The 20,634-nt window shown below is 34.8% G+C and overlaps 1 protein-coding gene across 3 annotated transcripts in view; it reads right to left on the reverse strand.

The window, feature by feature from the left end:
* The window catches only part of Srfbp1 (serum response factor binding protein 1), a 63,469-nt gene extending 48,620 nt beyond the window's left edge, over positions 1-14,849 (reverse strand). The window contains exon 1 of one of the 3 annotated variants that reach the window (XM_078048447.1): positions 14,681-14,849. In XM_078048447.1, coding sequence (XP_077904573.1) covers positions 14,681-14,743 — 63 coding nt within the window. In that variant the 5' untranslated portion in view covers positions 14,744-14,849. Of the gene's footprint in view, positions 1-438; positions 2,221-14,680 lie in introns of those variants that run through there. The other 2 variants (XM_078048466.1, XM_078048458.1) reach the window with 2 other exon arrangements.
* Between the last annotated feature and the right edge of the window lie 5,785 nt (positions 14,850-20,634).

Consider the following 20,634-nt stretch of genomic DNA (forward strand, 5'->3'; position numbering starts at 1 on the left):
ATGCAGGGCTCCAGATCTCAGCATTAGAGCACGACTTAGGCTCCGACGCCCAGCTCCCGACTATTAACGTAGGGCTGGTAAGAGCCTTAGCAGGATCACTGCATCAGCACCTGCACAGAACTCCCAGAGGCTGCTCCACTCCCTCACAGGACACACAGCCCCTACCCACCCACAGGAACGTTGCCACTCCCCTGTGGACCCCCATCTACAAACGTGGGACTCCTCTGGTTGCCTCCATCTTGAAATTTGGCAGCTCCTGCCATATTCCCCTATTGTACAGTAGTAGTTTGCCTGCACCTGGGGACATCCTACAAGCTCTGAAGACAGCCCAAAGCAGTAACACTGCACACAACAAAGCTCATCTCTGAACACATTGGACAATGCCATCAACTGACTCCCCACATTCAAACTGATACCCTGGTGCTGGAAATGGCTCACCTCCATCTTTGGTCACCTTCCTCGCCATCTTTGGTGGGGGCAGCTCCCAGGTTGGAACTCCAGCTGGCCAGGTTTCCAAATCCCCCTCTTCCCAAAGACCCAGCACAGTGACTGCCCAAAACAAAACAGCTCTCGGTGGGACTGGTGCATAGTGCTACCAGGGTGCCGCCCATGAGAGCCAGGTGAGAGGTCCTTTAACTGGGAACTAGTAAGGGAGAGGGAGAGGGTCCAACAGTTTGGAGGTAAGAGAGATACCAGAAACTGGGAAATATTCAGGCAAGATAAGGTGATAAGACTGGGCACTCAAGTCATATGAGTGGACCCAAGAATTGACACTTGGGGTGCAGTCTCCCTACAGGGACTGGCAGGTGCTACACCTTACTTCCAGGTGCCCTGCACCAGAACTAACCTTCCCACCCTGGTTACCTTTACTAACCTTGAGGGTGGAGATAACAATAGACAACACACCTATTGGATAAGAAGGGAAGCAGGACAGATACTGATCTCCAATGCAAACAGTAACAATCCTGTTTTCTTCCTTTGAAATTTTTTCCTTCTCTTTTTCTTCTCCCCTCTATTTTCCTTTCATCACATCTCCAACATAGGTGAAACCAAGTACTTTTCATGAATTAGGATTTGAGGACTGGGACATCTGAATAGCATATTATAGTTGTGTTGTATATGCTGTTTTTTTTTCCTCTTCTTTCATTTTCCCTCTAATTTTTACTATTTTAACATCTTTTATTTCTTTTTACATATATGTTTGTTTTTACTCTACTGTCTTCCAACATACTTGTCTACCCCAAATTACATCCTGTCTATTCTCCTGCTACTAACTCTCTTCTTTAGATTTCTTCCTAAGATATACTAACTCTATATCTCACATCCTGCCTCCTCAGCATATCATCCTATACCTCACCCCCAGTTATTGTCCACCTTCAGAAACTGTAAACCCTTTTACAAACCTGATTATATTATAGATAATAATCGAATTCAACATTTCTGTACACTGTGACCAAATTGTAAATGTCTAAATAGCAATGAATTGTTTATAGGTGGTAATTGTTTATATTGGATCTGTTAACATTGTTCTTCCCCACAAAAGAGAGGTATTGGAACCCTATAGGAGCACTATAAGCCTATAGGGTAAAAATGATAATGCCTTGGATCCACAGCACTAGAAGGAAGGACATATGAGCAACATGAAAAGACAAATGAAGAAAGTGCCCCAAACAAATCAAGATACCACATTATTAGAATCTATGGTTATCACAGCAGAAGAGATGATAGAGGAGTTCAGGATGTACATGATTAAAATGTTCTGTGAATTAAAGGATGATATAAGAGAGCAAATACAGGCAGCAAAAAATCATTTCAACAAAGAGCAACATAAACAAATACAAGAAGCAAAAGATTACTTCAGTAGGGTGATAGAGGTTCTTAAACAAACAAACAAAAAATAAAAATCCTTGAAATGAAAGAAACAATTGAAGGCATCACCAATAGAGTAGACCACTCAGAAAAAAGGACCTCAGACAATGAAGACAAAATATATAATCTTGAAAAGAATGTAGACCACACAGTGAAAACGGTAAAAAAAAACCATGAGCAGAACATTCAAGAAATATGGGATAGCATAAAAAGACCACATTTAAGAGTTACTAGGCTAGAGGAAAGGCATAGAGTTCCAAACCAAAAGAATGAACAGTCTATTCAAAAGAAAAAATATCAGAAAACTTTCCAAACATAAAGAATGAATTAGAAAACCAAATTCAAGCACCTTTACAGGACACCAAATGTACAAAATCCCAACAGTTCCACACCGAGGCACATTATAATGAAGCAGGAGGAAAAGATTAACATTAAACAGAAACATGAGGTGGGAGGGAAAGGGAGAGAAAAGGGAAATTCCATGGAAATGGAAGGAGACCCTCATTGGTATACAAAATTACATATAAGAGGTTGTGAGGGAAATGGGAAAAAAAACAAGGAGAGAAATGAATTACAGTAGATGGGGTAAAGAGAGAAGATGGGAGGGGAGGGGAGGGGGGATAGTAGAGGATAGGAAAGGTAGCAGAATACAACAGTTACTAATATGGCATTATGTAAAAATGTGGATGTGTAACCGACGTGATTCTGCAATCTGTATTTGGGATAAAAATGGGAATTCATAACCCACTTGAATTTAATGTATGAAATATGACATGTCAAGAGCTTTGTAATGTTTTGAACAAACAATAAAAAAATTTTTAAAAAAAGAGAGAATATTAAAAGCCACAAGAAAAAAGAATCAGATTACATACAGGAGGAAACCAATTAGAGTAACTGCAGATCTTTTAACCCAGACCCTAAAAGCCAGAAGACCCTGGAACAACATCTATCAAATATCAAGCTCTGAAAGAAAATGGATGCCAACCAACCATCTTCATCCAGCAAAATTAAACTTTAGATTTGATGATGAAATAAAAACCTTCCATGATAAACAAAAATTAAAAGAATTTACAGCTAGAAAACCAGCACTACAAAATACCCTTGGCAAAATATCCCATGAAGAGGAAACGAAAAACAACAATGAAAATCAGCAGAGGAAGGTATTATACTTAAAAAATAATAATAATAATCAAAGGAGAAACCAAGTCAAGTTAAATAAAAAGAGTAAACAAAAATAGTGGGGAATACTAATCATGTCTCAATAATAACCTTGAATGTCAATGGTTTACACTCACCAATCAAAAGACATAGGTTAGCACACTGGATTAAAAAAAAAGAACCAACAATATGCTGCCTCCAGGAAACTCATGTGATAGGAAAACACATCCACTGACTGAAGGTGAAAGGCTGGGAAAAATCATAACACTCACATGCTATGCAGAAGCAAACAGGGTTTTCATCCTCATATGAAATAAAGTAGACTTCAAGCTAAAGTTAATCAAAAGGGATAAAGAAGGATATTTCATACTGCTCAAGGAAACCATACACCAACAAGACATAACAATTATAAATATTTATGCCCCAAATAATGGAGCGTCTATGTTCATAATACAAATTCTACTCAAGTTCAACAGTCAAATTGACCACAACACAATATTCTTGGGTGACTTTAACACACCTCTCTCACCACTGGATGGATCTTCCAAACAAAAGCTGAACAAAGAAACTATTGGACTAAACAATACAATCAATAACCTAAGACTTCAATGACATAGAATATTTCATCCTTCAACAAGAAAATATGTTTCCTTCTCAGCAGCACATGGATTCTTCTCCAAAATAGACCATATGCCACAAAGAACTCTTAGCAAATATAAAAAAGTAGAGATACTACCCTGCATTTTAACAGATCATAATGGAATAAAACTAGAAATCAATGATAAATTAAAAAATAAAAAAAAAGCTACTTAACACCTGCAGACTAAATAATATGCTACTGAATGAACAATGAGTTGCAAAAGACATCCAGGAGGAGATTTAAAAATTTTTAGAGGTGAATGAGAACACAGATACAACATATTGAAATCTCTGGGACACTATGAAGGTAGTACTAACAGGAGAGTTCATTGCATGGAGTTCATTTCATTTCTTAAAATAAGAAAAAGTCAACAAATTAATTACTTAACATTACATCTCAAAGTCCTAGAAAAAGAAAACAACATCAAAAGGAGTAGAAGGCAGAAAATAATTAAAATTGGAGCTAAAAATCAATGAAATTGAAACAAATGAAAAAATTGACAAAAAGTTGGTTCTTTGAAAACAATAAATAAATTTGACAGACCCTTACCTATGCTAACAAAGATAAGGAGAGATAAAACTCAAATTACTGACATGTGATGAAAAAGGTAATATCATGACAGACACTTCAGAAATACAGAAGATAATTAGAAATAATTCTGAAAACTTGTACTCCAATAAAATAGAAAATATTGAAGGCATTGACAAATTTCTTAAGTCATATGATTTGCCCAAATTGAATCAGTATGATATAGAAACCACCATCAGAAGCCTGCCAACCAAGAAAAGCCGTGGACTGGACGGATACACAGCCAAGTTCTATAAGACCTTTAAAGAAGAACTAACACCAATACTCTTCAATTTAATTTCAGAAAACAGAAAAAGAGGGAGCACTTCCAAATCCATACTACGAGGCCAATATCACCATGATTCCAAAACCAGGCAAAGATACTTCAAAGAATGAAAACTTCAACCCTGAAAGCTAAAAGATGCTGGAAGAAGATCCATATCTCTAAAGAACATTCTCAGTAAAATTCTGGCAAATCAAATATAAAACATTATCAAAAAGATAGTGTACCATTATCAAGTAGTATTCATTCCAGGGATGCAAGGTTGGTTCAACACATGGAAATCAATAAATATAATTTATCACATCAATAAACTCAAAGATAAGAATCATATAATCATCAAAAAGCATTCAACCAAATAAAGTACCCCTTCATGTTCAAAACACTAGAAAAATTAGGGATAACAGAAACATACTTCAACATAGTAAAGGCTATCTGTGCTAAGCCCCAGGCCAACATTCCCATTTTAAATGGAGAAAAATTGAAGGCACTCCTTCTAAAAACTGGAACAAGACAGGGATGCCCTCTTTTACCACATCGATTTAACATAGTTCCTGAAACACTGCCGAGAGCAATTAGACAAAAGAAATTAAAGGCACACAGATAGGAAAAGAATAACTCAAACTGGCACTATTTGTAGATGATATGATTCTATACCTAGAGGAACCAAAAAGTGCCACCAGAAAACTTCTAGAACTAGTAAATGAATTCAGCAAATTAGCAGGATATAAAATCAACACCATAAATCAAAGGCATTTCTGTATATCAGTGACAAATCCTCTGAGAGGGAAATGAGGAAAACTACCCCACAATAGCCTCAAAAAAAAAAAAAAAAAATAAATAAATAAAATACTTGGGAATCAATTTAATGAAAGAGGTGAAAGACCTATACAATGAAAAATACAGAACCCTAAAGAAATTAAAGACCTTAGAAAATGGAAAGATGTACCTTGCTCTTACATAGGCAGAATTAATATTGTCAAAATGACCATACTACAGCACTATACAGATTTAATGCACTATACAAATTTAATGAAAGTCCACTCAAAATCCCAATGACATTCCTCATAGAAATAGAAAAAGCAATCATAAAATTCATCTGGAAAAATAAGAGACCGAGAACAGCTAAAGCAATCTTTAGCAAAGAGAGTGAAGCAGATGGCATCTCAGTATAGCAGACCTTAAACTATACTACAGAGCAATATCAAAAACAGTATTGGCACCAAAACAAACTGGTAGACCAATGGTACAGAAAGAGAACACAGAGATTAACCCACATAATTACAATCATCTTATACTAGATAAAGGAACCAAAAATATACATTAAAAAAAAGACAGCCTCTTCAACAAATGGCGCTGGGAAAACTACAAATCCATATGCAACACAATGAAATTAAACCCCTATCTCTCACCATGCACAAAACTCAACCCAAAGTGGATCAAGGACCTAGGAATTAAACCAGAAAACCTGTGTGCAATAGAAGAAAAAGTAGGCCCCAATCTCTATCATGTGGGATTAGGCCCCAAGTTCCTTAAAAAGACTCCTCTGCCACAAGAATTAAAATCAAGAATCAATAAATGGGATGGATTCAAACTCAAAAGATTCTTCTCAGAAAAAGAAACAATCAGTGAGGTGAACAGAGCGCATACATCTTGGGAGCAAATTTTTACCCCTCACACATCAGATAGAGCACCAACCTCTAGAAATATGAAAAAATTAAAAAGCTAAATATCAAAACCCAAATAATCCAATCAATAAATAGGCCAGAGACCTGAGCAGACACTTCTCAGAAGATAATATACAGTCAATTAACAAATATAGCAAAAAAATGTTCATCATCTCTAGCAATTAGAGAAATGCAACTCAAAACTACTCTAAGATTTCATTTTACTCCATTCAGAATGGCAGCTTATTAAGAATATAAACAATAAGTGTTAGCGAGGATGTGGGGAAAAAGGCACACCATACATTGCCAGTGGGACTGTAAACTGGTGCAGTCAATATGGAAAGCAATATGGAGATTTGTTGGAAAACTGGTAATGGAACCACGGTTTGATCCACCTATCCCTCTCCTTATTCTATACCCCAAAGACTTAAAAACAGCATACTACAGGGACACAATCAAGACACCAATGTTTATAGCAGAACAATTCACAATAGCTAAACAATGGAACCAACCTAGATGCCCTTAAGTAGATTAATGGATTAAAAAAATGTGGTATATGTACACAATGGAGTATTACTGAGCAAAAAAAGAGAATATAATCATGGCATTTGCAGGTAAATGGATGGAGTTGGATAAGATAATACTAAGAGACCTTAGCCAATCCCAAAACCCAAATGCCAAATGTTTTCTCTGATATTAGGAGGCTAATTCATAGTGGGGTAGGGAGGAGGAGCATGAGAGGAATAAACAAACTCTAGATAGGGCAAAGGAGTTTGGGGGACGGTAGGGGGCATGGGCTTAGAAATGATGGTGGGATGAGATGGACATCATTATCCAAAGTACATGTATGAAGACACAAATGGTGTGAATATACTTTGTATACAATCAGAGATATGAAAAATTGTGCTCCAATATGAACTGTAATATGAACTGTAATGCATTCTGCTGTCATATATAACAAATTAGAATTAAAAATAAATTAATTTTTAATTAATTAATTGACTTTTTAATTTAAAAAGTCAATTCAAAGTTGGGCATGGTGGTGCTTGCCTGTGATCCCAGTGATTTGGGAGGCTGACGCATTAGGATTAAGATCCAAAGTTTGAGGTCTGCCTCAGCAATTTAGGGAGATTCTGAATCATTAATAAATAAATTAATTAATTAAAAGTCTGGGGATGTAGCTCAGAACCTGTGAGTTCAATCCCCGATACTAAAAGCAAAAATAAAAAGTCAATTGAAATGCAAGAAAAGGAACTATGAAGAGTCAAAACATGGCAATGCCGAACTCAAGGAAATTCCAAAGAATTCTCTGTTATGAGGCCTAAAAAAATCCAATATGTCATGTAGTAACTCAATTAGTAGAATAGTTGCATCATGGCTTAACAATGAATCATGCACCAAAACCCCCTTCTGTAGTGTAGTTCTACACTTCAACAAGCACATCCAGCTGATGATGTTCTGTAGTCAGGAAAATAATGTTTTACAATGTATTACTATTTTCATTACATATTTTTTAAAAATAAATTAGCTTTCTCATTTACAGAGTCTCATAAGCTTAAGTTTACTGTAAATATGCTTTTGAGAGAATGAGTTTTAATTTTGGAGTGACAATGATATTGAGCTTCTAACATATGAAGCTGTCAGCAGATTGGTCCATATGCAAATTTAAGTCCTTCGCACTGTCTCTAGGCTTGCCATCTGCTAGCCAATCAACCGGTAAGCTTCTACTGGTGATGTACTGACTACATTATGTATTTGGTTAACCTGTAAAAAAAAAAAACTCATGTTAGTTAGGAAAATCTGAGTATAGCTAGGTGTATTAGAATGCATTAAAACTTCTGGTTACCCATTACTTATGTATCAGACTGGCAATTTTCTTTTTTAAATGGCAATGCATATTGTTTATGAGGTTGTGAGGAAATAGTCATTGTCATGCATTGCTGGTAGAAATGCAAACTATATTTTCCTCCTAATGGAAAATTTGGCAATACTTAGCAAAAATCCTACTTCTTTTAATCTATCTAGAAGACATACATCCAACTATAGGAAAAGGTTAGCAGGAGTTTTCTCTGTGATATTCTTAAAAATGTTGCCCTAAGAGATAAAATATTATATAAAAGCATACAGCAAAATAGTATTTTAAGTTAATGCTAGAAATCTGCATGTATTGTCATGTAAAAACTCTAAAAATAATGTGTTTTGTGAAAAAAGAAACTTACAGAATGATGTACATGATACCAAATTTATGTAGTACAATTATCACATAAAGTTTGAAAGTACACCATACTGTATACTAAGTACAGGTAACTGTTACAAAATTATAAAATGTATACATCAAAACATACACCAAAAGAATAATAATTATTTCTCAAGTATAAAAGGTAAGTGGAATTAAACATTAAGACAGCTTAATACTAATAACTACTAAATTCAGCAATTGGATTATAAGGGCATTTATTTTAATATTTTTCATGTTTAAAGTATTTCATATTTAACACAATTTATTATAGTTTTAGGAAGAGGATTTTAATCTGGCCATTTGGACTGATAACATTGTTGAATTATACTTTTTATTTCTGATAAGCAACAATATATATATTAAAAAAACTAAACTTAGTAATTGTAACTTTATTATTGAGCATGTACTGCCACCTAGCCAAATTTACCAGAATCATTTAACAACCAAGCACAATCTGATTCTCTTCTTATGAATAGACTCTCATTTACTATTTCAGAATAAATTTTTTAAAAGTACTATGTATCCAATTACAACATATGAGTTTTGTAACTTTAGAAAAACATATAAACAGGGTTCTTTAAATTTTTTCACAAACATTTTCTTTTTTGTCATTTTAGTTTCTAAGTTCATATGCCTCCACTCACATTAAAGGGGTATATGTTCCAAGACCTGCAGAGGATTTGTGAAACTGTGGACAATATTTCTTCTACATGTAGCTACCTATGATAAGTTTGTATTCATTTTGATTTATAAATCAGACCCAGTAAGAGAATATGAAAATAACTAATAATAAAGTAGAACAATTATAACAACATGTAAAAATGTTGAACTTTATGGCTATTACTTAGTAAAACAAGGGTTATTTGAACACACTCAGTGTGATACTGTAACAATCTAATGACCAAAAGGACCATATGGGGTAGTATGTAGCCTAGGCAATTCAGCACAAAATTTCATCACTCTACTCATAACAGTTTGCAACTTTTTAAAATTTAGAAAGTATTTATTTCATGAATTTTACATTTAATATTTTCTGGTGTACAGTTGACCTCAGGCAATTTAAATCACAGCAAATAAAATCATTAATAAAAGTAAAATTACTATAAGAAATGGCAAGGAATTTTCTAATGAGTATATTGGTAATTTTCTATCAAAGAATAAAATAATGACAGTTTTCTACAAAGGCCAGTGATACTCCTATGAAATTAAAATACTACACCAAATCATTTCACTGCCTAATTCTGAGATGGGCCAAAGAAACAGATGAATAGAATTAATCCCATCTAGCTTGCAAATTCTTTATTCATTAAATGCTATAGCACTGTTGTTTCCGATTGTGCATCTTTCCTTCTCTAGTTCTTAAGGGGGAAAAAAAAGTCAACATTTGGAGTATTTTCCCCTCATTTGAACATTAAGTTGATATTAATTGTGCTGATGTATTTTAATTTTTCCAATGTATACTACCTGTAGATTAGTCCTATACTAGATGTTAGGGAAGTTGGTATAACAAAACAGTTAAATATTCTTTTTTTAAAATATATTTTTTCAGTTGTCCATGGACCTTTATATGTGGTGCTGAAAATCGAACCCAGTGCCTCACACATGCTAGGCAAATGCTTTACCACTGAGCTACAACCACATCCCCAAATATTCTCTTTTTGAAATCCATATAAAGTACTGAGGAAGATAAAACATTCCATAAATAATCATATTATACAGTACAAAGTGATGCTACAAAGTGACATAAAAAGATAAAAGCAAATTTTTACTTTTCCAGAATAAATGTATTTTAAGAATCTGGAGTGAATTATAAATTCAATTTTGTCCTTGAAACTTTTTATAACAATAGAATTATTAAGAGTAGTTGGCACTAGAAGTTAAAGTATAATTAGTGCCTTTGCAGTAGGCTTTAATTTACATAAAAGACACTTGGGAAATTTAATGTATTATAAAATTAGTCTGTCACATAACTTTTAAAAGAAAAAAATAGATTAAAAATTATGAAACAAGGATTCCTAAAAAACAAATCACAGCTATGATTACTAGTATATCCAAGATAAGAGATTTATAAGCCTTTCAACATTTGATAAAACCTTTGGATTCATTTTCCCATAGAAACAACAAATTTACATATAGTTTCAGGTAGTTATAGACCCTTGGAAATACATCATCAAATTCCCAAGAGATATTAAGACTAATTCAACAAAATAGGCACTGGGGATATGATGATGACTAAGAATTTAAAGCCAGGTGATAAAAATCTTTAATAAAGACACACACACACACAAAGTATTGCACACACTGCAAAGAAATGGTGGTATGAGAAATTATAAAAGGGGTAAATGAAAACCAAGAACAATTTCCCTGCAAAAGAAATAAATGAAATAAAACTAATGAGAAGAAAAGCAGTTTCAGATAAGACGATCAGCATGTGCAGAGAACCTGTAGAGGGGTATAAGAGGTAGCACAGAAAAGTCTGTGCAGTTAAAGTACAGATACTTCAAGGAAGAGGTATATAAGAGAAAGTGAATAGATTGCCTTTATTAAAAGCAACCTAGTGAGTTTTAAGCAAGAGAGTGGATGTGATGTGTTCTAAAGACAGTACTCAAACTGCAGTACGAGATCAGACTGAAGTCTGACAAGAGTCAAGTTAACTAGCTGTGGAAATAGTACAGTAATTCTGGTTGAAGAGATAATCTGGATAAGGACAGCAGTTGTGATGGAAAAAAAAATGAAAAGATTAGAATTAGTGAATTTGAGCTTTTTTTCCAAGTATATTTTGTTTCTTCTTCTTTTTGTTTTTTGCTTTGATGGGCTACTGTTATAGCAAGAATTGCTTTGCCCCATTGATGGATATCCCCTGTCCAAATGGGGTGTCCTGTCAGATCTTAAAAAAGGAGACTATTCCTGTCCCCAAGTCATAAATTAACAGTACTGGAACCTAATGCCACATCCTTTGTGACCAACAGCCTCCATCCTCTGTGGGCAAAAGGGGATGAATAGTAGGGCAGAGGCCAAGTTCTCTTTGCCCATTTTTCTACAGCTCAAATAGTTTTTTGGGGATATTTTTTCACCCCATCTTAGGGTTAGTGTCCTTGAACAAACAATTAGATGATCTGCAGTCGAAGATCTGCCTGGGGCCAGCTGAAAAAAACAGTGCTGGCAGTGTTGCTTTAACCTTTTCTTCTGGTATCCTGCTATCCTCACACACACACCGTCTGGCATCTTCAACTCAGTTCCTGATTGTTCAGACCCCTTATCATGCAACTGCATAAATGACTGTACATACAGAATCTCTTCCATATACTTTACCCCTGACAGACCAGCTTCAACTGCAAAATTATATAATAATCCAGAAAAAACATTCAAAATTTAGATTGTATTACAGTAAAACATCTTTCTCTTAGGTAGGCTTATACCTATAAGTGGCCCATTCAGCCAAGATCTCTTCTCTCTCTAGACTACTGGTAAGATCAACCCAGCATGGCCCATGTCTTAAAGGGCCAGCAGCAGATACAAAAAACAAAAAAACAAAAAACAAAAACAAAAACAGAGAGACAGACAACTAGACAGGCTCTTCAAAATTTTAAATTGACCAGCCAAGATCTTTACCAAGAGGCTACCTATAGAATCAATGAAGTACTGGGCATGTCTTAAAAGGGCCAGTAACATACAAAAAAAAAAAAAAAAAAAAAAAAACACCACCAAAACACAGACAACCAAAGGGAATTCCCAAACCCAAGGTCAAGAACCTAGGAGACATCAGAAGGGAGAAAATATACCTAGGTTCTTGATTCCTGCTTAACCATGATCCCTAACATGAAGTGGCATCACAGATGTTCCCACAAAGAGGAAGCAGAGGTGTGAAACCAAGGGTCTCTGCATGCATGGTGAGGGATTTACCAGATGGCCAAGGATGTCACAACTTTACTGAGTTCAGTTTACATTTTCTCAAAATGAACCAGGATGGAACAACCTGTACCATTCAGGGAGAGAAGGTGGGATTTCCCTGAAACTCTTTTTTGTTTCAGAAGCTGCTGGGTTAGTGCCTCAGTCCCTCCCTTTAATCACAGGAATAGCTCTTCTGGTTGGAACCTAAAGCAAATTACCATCTCATAACTCTCTACAATTGGCTCTCAACAAGTTTGCCAGTCAACTTGCATCCTTAGCATTGGAGTAGGGTTTCTTGGAAAGCCAGGCCTGCCCAAGAAAGCTGGAACAGGGAATGCTCTTAGGTCCGACCTGGGGTGCCAAATTTGTTACTAAAAGCTCAGTTCTTGTTTCCATTGTCAATCCAATAAGGAGGAAAAGTTCTGAGAAAAAGGTGGTTCATTGATTTGCTAGCAAAGGAGAATCACAGGGGACTCCTGTCCCAGAGACTGTGATTCAAACATAATTTCTTTCTGGAGAAATTGCCCATTTTCTACGATAGTTTCTCTTAATTTCCATGAGCTGTTTTAGAGAAATAGCATTAGTTTTTTATCTGCCATATCTGGTGTATTTTTTTTCTAACTAGTTTTGCTCTTTTCTTTGGTATGTTTTCCAGTTTTTATGTAATAAATCTATATAGTCATATGGCATAACTAAATTTTAATGGGCTATGTATATGATGGTGGTTATATTATTTACTGATAATGATATTATAGCTGTCTTAGTTTGTGACTCTGTTCACAAAAGGACAAAATCACCTAATGACATTTCATAGAACTGTTCCTATCATTAAGCAATGCATGACTGCATTTGCTTTTTTAAATTTTTCCTCGTTAATTTTAAATAACATCATCTCCACTTTTTTTCTGTCCTTTTTATCTTCTTCATATTGGAACACATAAAAATTTTAGTGTGGGACACACATACTTCCTGATTTGATAAATTCATTTAGTCATCCAGCATGCAGTCATAAAACATACATGTTGTAGAGAATATATATATATATATATATAAAAAAGAAACAGGTGTTTCCAGAATAGAAATCATTCTGATTGCAAAAGGAATACACACCTCAATCCAAACTAAGTTTAATGATCTAATTTTAACTATTTTCAGAAGGCCTGGAAGTTAGCTAAATGAAAAATAGCCTTTTGCGCCTAGGATTCCCTGTCATTACCACTAACACAGTCAAAACCTGACATGAAGCTAACTAGTATTTCCTGTGAATTCCCAAGGCCATCTTAATGATTTCGGATTTTTACATCTCAGTAGTAACCTACAGAAAATAACCTACCAACTGTTTTCTATCACAAATCACTAGTTTCATTTACCCTCTTCAGTATATTCTATACTCTGCCTACTGAAATCAAGACTCAATCTGACAATAAAGCAAAAACATAATTTTAGTTTTATCTTCTACTTCATCCCACAAGTTCCTCAGTGAAGCCTTTTCTATCCCAGTAGGGTTTCCTAGTACCATCCTTTCCCAGCTTGTACTAGTCCCTCTGCCTGGAATGCTTTCTACCTTCAGTGCCTGCAATTCCTTTATAAGAGCCTCAAACATCAAGCACAGATATCACTATATGACTTCTTTCTTTGGAACTTTTCTGCTCTACTCATTTTTGGGGGACACTAATTATACTGTATCATAAGTGGATATTTCTTACGCATTTCTTCCTGATACGGGTTAACAGAAAATCTAAGGTATATTTTACACAACTCTGCAATCTGAACAGTGAATTGTCCTTAACAGATACATATCCACAGAATAAGGGGATAAAGACTACTTTTGCTGTATATAGCTGTGAGGTCCTCATTTGATCCTTGCTTTTCGAGCTTATTTTAAGTGGCAGACTTGATAACCAGGTGACATTAATGCATTATGGTGGAGGGGGTAGTGAGAACAAATGCAGGATCAGATTAAAGAACGAACAAGAGAAGGGAAATGGAGGATAGCCAAGTACAAATAACTCGTCCTTAAGGTTTGGCTGTAAATGGAATGGACAGAAAAATGACGAAGAAGTAATGAACTAACCGTCCATGGTCTCATTAAATATCAGTAATTTTTTATGAAAAGCTACAGTTCTTAATCTTTCCCTTCATTTTCGACCGTAAATAAAAAGCAGGTAATGAGTACAGAGAGTTTATTAAGGATCAGGCATTGTGCTGACACTTCTAGAAATTGGGAAGGGGAGTTCCTGGAAACCCGCGTGGGTCCATCAAGAGGCCGCATCCTTCACCCCGGTTACCTGCCCGTCGAAAAGACGCAGAATAGCTGGTTTTGAGAGCACCAATATTGGCCCCACTGGTTCTCAGCCCTCGGCGCTCACCTCGTTGTTGAGGTTCAGAGACCCCGGCGGCGCCATAGTAGTAGGTCCAGACGGAGAATCCATGGCTATCTGCACGTGAATTCCGCCGGTCACACCGCGGCTGTGTTGCTACGCCCCTCAACCTCAGGCTCTTCCGCCCTACGCTGTTCCGCATCTCCCGGAACTGACGACTGGAGAAAAGCGACGCGATGCAGGGCGGGGGAGGAGCAGAACTGAGGGAGAGCAACTTCCGGCTCGCAGTGTGACGCGGCGGAATTGCGTGTTTCTATGGAAACGGGGAGCGGGTGGGTAGCCTGAGGGAGTTCGACTCCTGAGGTTCCCCAAAGCGCTTGTTTTTCATGACCTTGCTTTGATTATGCCTCCTAGTTCTTAATCAAAGGTCGTTAGTGCCTTGTTTTTTGTTTCCTAGTGTGTGTGTGTGTGTGTGTGTGTGTGTGTGTGTGAAAGCTTTAGTGACAAGGTCAAGTAGTTGTGTGACCGAGTTTTTGCTCCGATTTTTTTTTCAGCATATGTGAAGATTTATGCGCGCTGAACAAACACGTTTTATGAGAATCGCACAGCTTTTCATTCCCATGTTTTTGAGGCGTAGATATGTTATGAACATTCTCAGAGGTTTACATAAAAGCAAATTGAAGTAAATTGAACATTTGAAGCAAAGCCAGAATACAGATTTTCTACAGCCTGTGAGAAAGTCCGTTTTGAAGTGTTGATCTCCAGGCAAAGAAAACATAATTGAGATTTTTAAGTCTGAATTAGATAATAGATAATTAGTTATTAATTATGAATTAGATAGTTATTAATTAACATTTTAATGTTGACAGTTAAAATGAGTCAAATCACTTTACATGATTTAGCATCAAAATCGTCACAGAAACCCAATGAGATAGGAATTGATGTTCTTATTTCACAGGTATGGAAACAGACCTTAGAGAAGACAAGTGTGTTGTTCAGTCATCTGCTGGAACGGTTTACTGCTACAAGACTTAAGGTACCACAACATAGTGTGTGAGGTCCAACGTAAAATGAAAATACAGAACCCTCATTCAAAAAGCTCAAAAATTGTTCTCCCACACTATCTGAACTTATCATGCTGTTTATTTAAAATGACCGTCCCTCAAGTGCAAGACTAGTGAGGTATCAGTGCAGACCCTTAAAGATGCCGGAGATCCCTGCTCCAAGATTTGGACACTGTGCTCAAGCAAGGTGGCAACTGTGGCTATGTGGGGACCTGGGAGCAGGAAGGTTGGGACTGGACAGGACAGTACATAACACAAAGAGTGAGAGCCCTTAGTATATGTTCCTTTTTTCCCCCACTAGGTTTCACTTACTAAACTGAAATTCATATATGTAATTATTAATTTCAAAATGATGACCAAAGCATGCTTAACCATGGCCCACATCTAAGCATTTGTCCATGTGACATAGTACTGTCCAGAGTCACTTCTCCTAATTTCTCTTGACTAGCTTAGACTTGTATTTGGATTTTATATTCTCTTTTTTTTTTTTTTTTGGACCTGGGCACAAGTGTTTAACTGCTGAATTCCTGTTTGCATGAAATCAGTTTTACTATATCATACACTGAATTTTGATTGTCTTTCTTTATTAAAGCTGAATTTCTGGTGTGTAGGAGCATTTTCAGCATCATGTGGGTAGTAGAAACATCACTTTTAAATACATGGAAAAAAATAATGAAGAGAAATGTAGAGCTTTAAGGAAATTATGTCTTCTATTTTGGGATAGCAATGTATTATGATCTTGTAATGCTTTGGAAGGTATATTTTAATATAAAATTCATCTGTAGATCTTAAAGGCTTTGTATCTAATTCTCATGACCATCTCAACACCTCATTTCTCTAGCCACCAGAGTTTACTGAGGCTCAGTACTTTTTTTCTCCATTGCTTAGCCCATGCTCTCTCATTTGCATATTATGCTCCTCACAGCCTACTTTTGTGAAAACCACTTTGGAGACCAGGCTAAATTCCTTCTATCCGTTTAAGAATTCTTTTCATAGCCTCCTCAAAAAGTTCATTTTTCTCACCATCAATTTTTATAGTGTTTATAATTGTCTACCTTAATTTGAAATTTCCTGTGAACTGTCATTTTTAAATATTAGAATTAAGTACTCAGCAGTCTTAAATCCTCCATTTTTGCAGAGACTTTTCTTTTTCCATTTTCACAATATCCATGTAAAATTATTTGTTTCATATATATACCACTTCAAAATCAATACATCTTACTTTAATGCAACAATATAAAAATTGTTTGGTTTGTTTATAAAGGTGATTTTACTAACCTGCTCTCTTAAAGCTATGCACATTTCCTCTAGTAATAATAATAATTACTTAATGAGACTACAAATTTTTCTTGAAAACAACACATCAAACCTTCTCACCCTTTTATTCCTAAAAGGATGACTGGGCTCAATTAATTATATAAGGCTTACGAAATGACAAAGTTCTTATCATTAAAAGAAACTTGTTTGAGACCTTTTATTCTTTAGAACAGTGGTCCAATTAGTGGAACTAAGGATCCACAAATACATTCACTAGAGACTTACATTTTTCCACTTCTGGTTCTTCAAGAGCTTCTCAAATTCCTCTGTATTAGTGTGTTTGGGCTGGTATAACAAAGTACCACAAATTGGGTAGTTTATACAACAAAAATTTAGTTTTTTACAGTTCTGGAGTCTAGAAATCCAAGATTAAGTAGCAACTCAAATAGGCATATAATGATATGATACTGTGGTTTTAATTTACATTTCCCTAATAACTAACAGTTAATTTCTGGTGAAGGATCTCTTCTTGACTTACAGATGGCTGCCTTCTCTTTATGGTTATATCCTCACAAGGCTTTTTCCTCTGTGCACATGTAGAGAGAGAAATCTCTAATATGTCTGCCTGTTCTTATAAAGACAACAATTCCCACAACTATGAGCTCATTTAAAATAATTACATCATTAAAGACTTTATCTCCAAATCATGTCACATTGGGAGACAGGGCTTCAACATATGAATTTGAGTGGAGGCACAATTCAGTCTAATATACTTACATTTTTTTGAGAATCCTTCCATATTACCTCAAAGAAAATAATCTTCTTCTCATTTTAATGCCTTATTGCTGCTATTTCTGTCATTTTTTTATTTCCATAATTAGTAGTCATCCATTAATGGATCACAACTAAACATGGTTGTTTATCAATCATAATAGAATTAAAAAATAGATTCATTTTTGGACAAGTGATTTGTCAAAATTGTGAAGGGAATTCAATGGGGAAAAGATTTTCTTTTCAACGAATTATGACTGAACAATTGAATATCTATGTGAAAAACAAAAAACTACTTTGACTTGTACATCATGCCACATGAAAAAGCAATATAAGATGGTTCATACATGTAGGTTTGAAACCTAAAGTTCTAGAAGATAATGTTGGAAAAAACTTTGACTTTTGGTTATGCAAAGGTTTCTTGGATATATAAAATCAAAAGCATAATCCATATAAAAATATATTGATAAATAGCACCTAATCAGTAATAAAACTTCTATCTCTCATTAGACAGTATTAAGAAAGTAAAAAAGAGAAACAATACATGGAGAGAGAATTTTTACAAATTGCATATTTTATAAAGGATTTTTATCTAGAATACACTAAGAAGCTCTAGAATCAATAAGGAAACAAACAATCCAATAAAAAAGCAAAACAATATTAGCAAATACTACACTTAAAAAGATATTTGGAGAGCTGAGTGTGGTGGCACATGCCTGTATTCTTAGAAACTTGGGAGGCTGAAGTAGAAAGATCACAAGTTTGAGATCAGTCTCAACAACTTAGCGAGACCCATAGCAACTTAGCAAATAAAAAGTAAAAAAATAAAGGGCTGGAAATTTGGCTCAGTTGTTGAGTCCCTTGATTTAATCTCCAGTACCAATAAATAAATTAATTAACTAATTAAAAACAAAAGGTATGTGGATAGCAAATGAAAATATTCAAAACCATTAGTCATCAGGGAAGTGCAATTAAAAACATAGTGTCATACCATTATACACCTAGTAGAGTATAAAATTAAGTCTTATCATACCAAGTGCTAGCTAGGATATGAAGGGCCTAGAACCCTCTTCAGTCACTAGTGGTGGGGTAAAGTGGTACAGCCATGTTAGAAATAGTCTGGCAAGTTTTTAAGAATTTATGCATCCACCAGCCATACGATGTAAGATTTTTTTCTTCAATCAATAGAAAAATGGAATTAGGTATCCTTTCAAAGAATTGTGTATTAATCCTCAGAGCAACTTTATTTGGAGCAGTTAAAATATAAAAACAATCTAAAATTCCATTCAACAGGGATATACCATGGCACATGTGCAAGCATGCACACAAACACAAAATACAACACCACTCGACAATAAAAAAGAATGATATATACTGCAACATGGGTAGATTTTAAAATAGTTATGCTAAGTGAGAGAATCCAGACAAAAAGAATATATACTGTTCCATTTATGTAAAACTCAATTATATTAAGTCTAGGAAATGCAAACTACTGTGAAGTAGGAAAAAAAGATCAATGATTGTTTGAGGAAGTATTAGAGAATGGTTGGACATGTAGAAAGGAGAAATGACAAAGAATCCTGAAGAAAGTTTTGGAGTGGATTAACATGTCCATGATTTTGTTTTTGGTAAGTGTATACATATGTCAAACATTAGTTTTGTGCAGCAACCTCATTAAAACTTAAATATTCCTACTATTAAATCAACAGTTCTACTTTTAGCACAAAACTATAGTAATACTGCTACAAGTCAATGATGTATATGTAAAACTGTTATCTAAATGTAATTAAAATAGATGAAATCTATCCATCTATGCAGAATGATCAGGATAAGGACCTATTAAAAAGAATATTGACTCTTTGTTTACTGGAATGGATGAATTTGTGTATTTTTTAATAAATAAGTCAAGTGGAACTATACTGGAGTACGCTATTATGTATGTTTGGAAGAAGAATATGTGATATGACATATTCTTCTTTCAAACAAATGTTATGACTCTACTTTTGTACAACCAGAGACATGAAAAATTGTGATCTATATGTGTAACATGATTTGAGTTGCATTCTGCTGTCATATATAACAAATTAGAATAAACAAAAAAAGAATATGTGTACACACAGAGAGCACATTTACTTGCTTGTGTAGAATCTTTGTTATTTTGAGGGTAAATCAGTGGCTGTGGCATATGTGTGAAGTGCTTCTACCAAGTTTCTTGTCTACTTTGAGTTTTGTGCTGTGTAATACTACTTTTTTCATCAGAATTTAAAACATATTATTGTGATTTTTGTTGCAACCATGAGTGAAATATGTTCTATTTTAACTTATTATTACCAGTACAGACAACTATGATTTTTTGGCATACTTGTTATTTTTTTCTAGTATTTTTCTTTGAGAGGAAGGGATTCTTTTTAAAATGTGCAGAAAGAAGTATCACCCAAAAGATAACCTCTATTTCTCAGTGCTTATGACACTTTATTTGTATTATTATTTTTTCTAGAACTTCCAAAACAATGTTAAAAACAATGTTTTCATGTTTGTTCTTGATGTGGCTGTAAATAAATTCAAAATGATACCATTTGAAATGATATTTGATATTTGTTATAATGAATAGTTTAGTCAGGAAGTTTTATTTTCCTAGATGTTTTCTCTGAGCAAATGGTTACTAAATTTTCTCATTTACATTTTCAATTTTGATTGCTTCAATGAAGTTTTTTCCCTTTAAGGTATTTTCCCATAAATATTCTAATTCTATTGAAGCTGCTAGAAATTATGGACTTTTACCAAGAAAGTGGTTGTAACTCTACACCTTTCTCTTTTACTTGAATTTTTGGGTGAAAGAGAAGTTACTATTGATAATTCTGTCATTTTTCTTAAGCATATTCTTTACAGCTTTCAGTACTTGAACAGTTA

This window comes from Ictidomys tridecemlineatus, chromosome 1 (genome assembly GCF_052094955.1).
Source record: "Ictidomys tridecemlineatus isolate mIctTri1 chromosome 1, mIctTri1.hap1, whole genome shotgun sequence".
Taxonomy (NCBI): domain Eukaryota; kingdom Metazoa; phylum Chordata; class Mammalia; order Rodentia; family Sciuridae; genus Ictidomys; species Ictidomys tridecemlineatus.